The sequence below is a fragment of the Brassica napus genome, chromosome C6, assembly GCF_020379485.1.
Source record: "Brassica napus cultivar Da-Ae chromosome C6, Da-Ae, whole genome shotgun sequence".
NCBI lineage: Eukaryota > Viridiplantae > Streptophyta > Magnoliopsida > Brassicales > Brassicaceae > Brassica > Brassica napus.
In genome coordinates, this window is record NC_063449.1 from 13767465 (window position 1) to 13771845 (window position 4381).

Consider the following 4381-nt stretch of genomic DNA (forward strand, 5'->3'; position numbering starts at 1 on the left):
TATAAACTATATAATATGCATACTAGTTAAGTCATATTTGTACAAGATAGATTGAAATTAATTCACATATGAGGGCTGACTAAATATGTATTGATTGACATTCCTACACGAAATATATATAGCTTATCTAATCCATCTAATTAAGAAGAAGATTATTTTATGTAGATATGATTTTACCATGTGATCAAAACAAAAACAAAAAAAGATATGATTTTTACCAAACCCCGGAGACGACAGTGAATTACCACAAGGTAGACACTTCACGGATATTCTGCCCCATATCACCACACATAAATCTCGGTAAGGTTTTGGAATGTCGTTTTTGGAATGAACGATTTGGAATGTTTATATAATACATTTGTTTTGAAAAACTAATGAAGCTATTTTATTCTTCTACTATTCTGATTAGTAATGATTTGATTATATGCCTGTTATCAACAAATTTCCTATAGATATAATCCACTACATTTTTTCTTTTCTTCAGAATGCATGAAACTACATCAGTTCATAGTGTACGTATTGACTTCGTCTCTACTGGGAGTAGAATTTTCCGTATTATACAGAAACAGCGACTTAGATTTTGTCTGAGAAAATGGATAATAAAAATACCCAAAAAAAACATTTGTCAAACAAAATACATTAAAGAAAGTCAAGTGTTATGGACGAAGAATTATCAAATAATATATTTAAATTTATCATCAATCTTCCACGAAATTGTATATAAATACCAAGTCCTAACCTCAGGCTTGGTAGTCGTGGAAGAGTGATAAGACAATATAATCAGAGAGACACGATGGGGAGATCGCCTTGTTGCGATGAGAATGGTCTAAAGAAAGGGCCATGGACTCCTGAAGAAGATCAAAAGCTTATTGATTACATTCATAAACATGGCCATGGAAGCTGGAGAGCCCTTCCAAAGCTCGCAGGTCTCTTCCTTTTCCTATTCTCTTAATTCACCTCATCGGTCTATAAAAGCTCGTTTATTTAGTTTTGTATGTATAAATATTTCGATGGTTTTGAAACCCTTATCTTTCTCTTTTCAGATTTAAACCGATGTGGAAAGAGTTGTAGACTAAGGTGGACAAATTACTTGAGACCTGATATCAAAAGAGGAAAGTTTTCCGCAGAAGAAGAGCAAACAATCCTCCATCTCCATTCTATTCTCGGGAATAAGTAAGTAGTATTTTCAACACATTTAGTAGTTTTTCGTTATAAAACTTTGAAGGAGTTCTTTATCTACGATATGTATGTGACATCGATGGAAACACAAATATAGCATTAACATAAACTCTTGAAAAAATAGGATAATAATTTTTATTTTATTTTCACAAAAATACTTCTAAATACTTCTGAGGAAAATGATCAAAAAAGTTTAGGAATTAATCTCTATACTTATAGTTTACCGTTAAAGGGTGGAAGGGGGTGGAGTTTTAATTTTTTTTTAAAATTAAAAATTTTAAAAATAGTTTCAAAAAGCATTTTCAAATTTCAAAAATAAATTGAAAACAGAAAAAAATTGAAAAAAAATCGAAAAAAATCGATTTTTTTTTATAAAAGTTCGAAATTGAAAACATATAATTCGAAACTATAATTTTTTTTTAAATTTTTATTTCTATACCTATAAAACAAGAGGTATAAAAGTCTTTTACTTATTTAATGAAACTATTTTTGATTATTTTTCTTTTTGAGGGTTTTTTTGTGACAAAAAATTGAAAATAAGCTATTTGAAATAATTGCCCTAAACTATTAAACTACATGTATTAAAAATTCATATACTTAATTATTTTTCATGTATATATAGATGGTCTGCTATTGCAACACATTTGCAAGGACGTACTGATAATGAGATCAAGAACTTTTGGAACACACATCTAAAGAAGAAACTGATCCAAATGGGCATCGATCCTGTGACCCATCAACCAAGAACCGACCTTTTCGCAAGCTTACCTCAGCTCATAGCCTTAGCAAACCTAAAAGACCTCATTGAACAAACATCACAGTTCTCATCCATTCAAGCTGAAGCAGCTCAACTAGCCAAGCTACAATATCTCAATGGTATGCTTAATTCTTCGGCTTCATTATCCAACAACAACAACAATAGCCCCAGTAGTATTCTCGATATCGATCAAAACCATGCCATGAATCTCTTAAACTCCATGGTCTCATGGAATAAAGAACACAACTCGAAATTCAATCCCGCTCTTGAACTTGAGGCTGAAGATCAAAATCAAGGTTTATTTCCAATCGGGTCCATCATTGATTCAACCACCCAACTACTCCAACAAAAACAATATCATTTAAACAATAGTCCTATTGAGCAACCATCCCAAGGTGACCCACTTCTTGATCATGTCCCTTTCAATCTACAAACATCTTTGAATAGTGAAGATCATTTTATAGACACTTTAGTCAAACATCCAATAGATCAAGATCAAGATCATGATGATCCATCTTCATGGATTCTGCCTTCTCTTATAGAAAACAGCCCTAAAAATGCTATGTCTTCTCTTCCTTACAACAATCCAACGGATGCGAGCAGCAGCTCAAGCTATGGCGCTGGGGACGGTGCGTCACTTTATTGGCCTGACTTTTGCTTCGACGAAAGCCTTATCAACGATGTTTCTTAATTAGTTTTGGCATATTGTTCTTATAAATTCTCTTATTATATACGCACGTCTAGTTGAATTACGTTTGATCAAGCTGAGTTTATTCTTAGAAAAATATATTTCATTTGTTGTGTTTGTCGTTTGTCTTGTAAGGTGTCGTTCGATTATACATTCCTTTCTGTTTTAATTTTTCTGTAATTAGCCGCGACATTTGTGTTTTTTTTGTGCGTTTATACACGACATGAAATATATGTTAGATAGATTGTTTGTACACAGTTTTCAATGTGTTATAGTTTTTCTACATATACATTGTTTGATGCTAAAAAGCATTATTTCATTCTATAACCGATTTGTCATATATACATCATGCGAATGAAACATTTTACTTTCATTTGGTATCTCTCGAAATCGAGGAATAATAAGCTAGGAATCGATAGAGATCCACTAAAATTGATAAGATACGCTTGAAGGAGAATGTCAAGCATGGTTCTCGGCATGGTTCTCGGCTAATGTTTTAACTACAGATGTGATATCGCCTAAAGTTTTACGCTCGTAGAGTATTTGCTTGGTAGATGGTTTTTGGACTTGTACATCTTTGTACATTTGATGTTGATGGACATTGATTGATGGTGATGGACGGACACAGCTCTTGGGTAAAAAAAATATAATACGAAGAGAATCTTCATTGCATGCAGAATTAAAAGCGCTGCGATGGGTTTTGCAGAGCATGTTGCATCATTCGACATGTCAACTCTTTGGTACGGATTGCAAAGAGTTGACAGCAATGGTAAGAGACCCTGAATCATAGCCAAGCTTTTTGACGGAGTTAGAAAGATATTAAAGATCTCAAGTACATGCTCAAAGATTTCAAGATCACATATATCCCTAGGGGACATAATTGTACTTGATATCACTCAAATTACCCTAAGGAGTGATTTATATTCGCTCAAATAAGAGGTCGAGTTGTAGCACTTACGGATCGAATTCACAGGGAGTTAGGGCACAAAAAAGATCTAATAGTTATATGATTAAGTTAGGCTAATAGTTTAACTGTAAATAACATTGGTGAGCAAGGTAGTTGCTCGGTTGATTGATTGAGTTGTTTGATGGAAGGATGGTTGCTAGATCTAGGGTTTCTATTCAGGTAATCATGATTATAATGCTACAAATGCCTAACAAGTTGTATGCATGATATTATAGAGCTCAACGCTTATAAAAAAACCGATAGGCTCTCGCTTTCTAGGTTTGTCTATTGACCAGACATAAGTGTCGATCGACGATTCTATATGAATATCGATCGATACACTTGTTGAACCATCGACCGATTATTCAATTAGAATATCGATCGCTGCGTTTGGTCAAGCTGTAACGCGCTGGTTGAAAGTGCTCACTAAGCTTCCTAGATCAGCTCTTGCCTACTCTAGCAAATCTTAGCTCAATTAGGATGAATTCAGGGTGAGATGCAAGTGATGACCTTTACCTCAAACTCCTAGATTAATTTCTAACTAGCTAAACTAGAAACATGCTTTAATGACAATCCTAATGATGAATATCACAACTTAGCAATCTATAGTTGTGGCTAATCCCTCATAACCTATTTAAACCCTAAACCTAACATGTGGATTTATTCAAGCATGAAGTTTGTCACAGAAATCATAGATGAATAGAATAGATAAAAGCAATGATAAAACCAAAGGAGTTCCAGGAGGACTCCGAAGGAGTTCCTCTCTTCTCTCATAACTTAGAACTATAGAATAGAAAACTAAGATAGCGTA

The 4381-nt window shown here is 33.7% G+C and overlaps 1 protein-coding gene across 1 annotated transcript; it reads left to right on the forward strand.

Annotated features, from left to right (window-relative positions):
- The first annotated feature begins 726 nt into the window (after window positions 1–726).
- LOC106379361 (transcription factor MYB93-like) lies at window positions 727–2793 on the forward strand. The gene is made up of 3 exons (XM_013819338.3): window positions 727–926; window positions 1044–1173; window positions 1802–2793. The coding sequence occupies exons 1-3, from the start codon at window positions 794–796 to the stop codon at window positions 2625–2627; spliced, it is 1089 nt and encodes a 362-aa protein (XP_013674792.2). The 5' UTR covers window positions 727–793; the 3' UTR covers window positions 2628–2793.
- Window positions 2794–4381: the final 1588 nt, after the last annotated feature.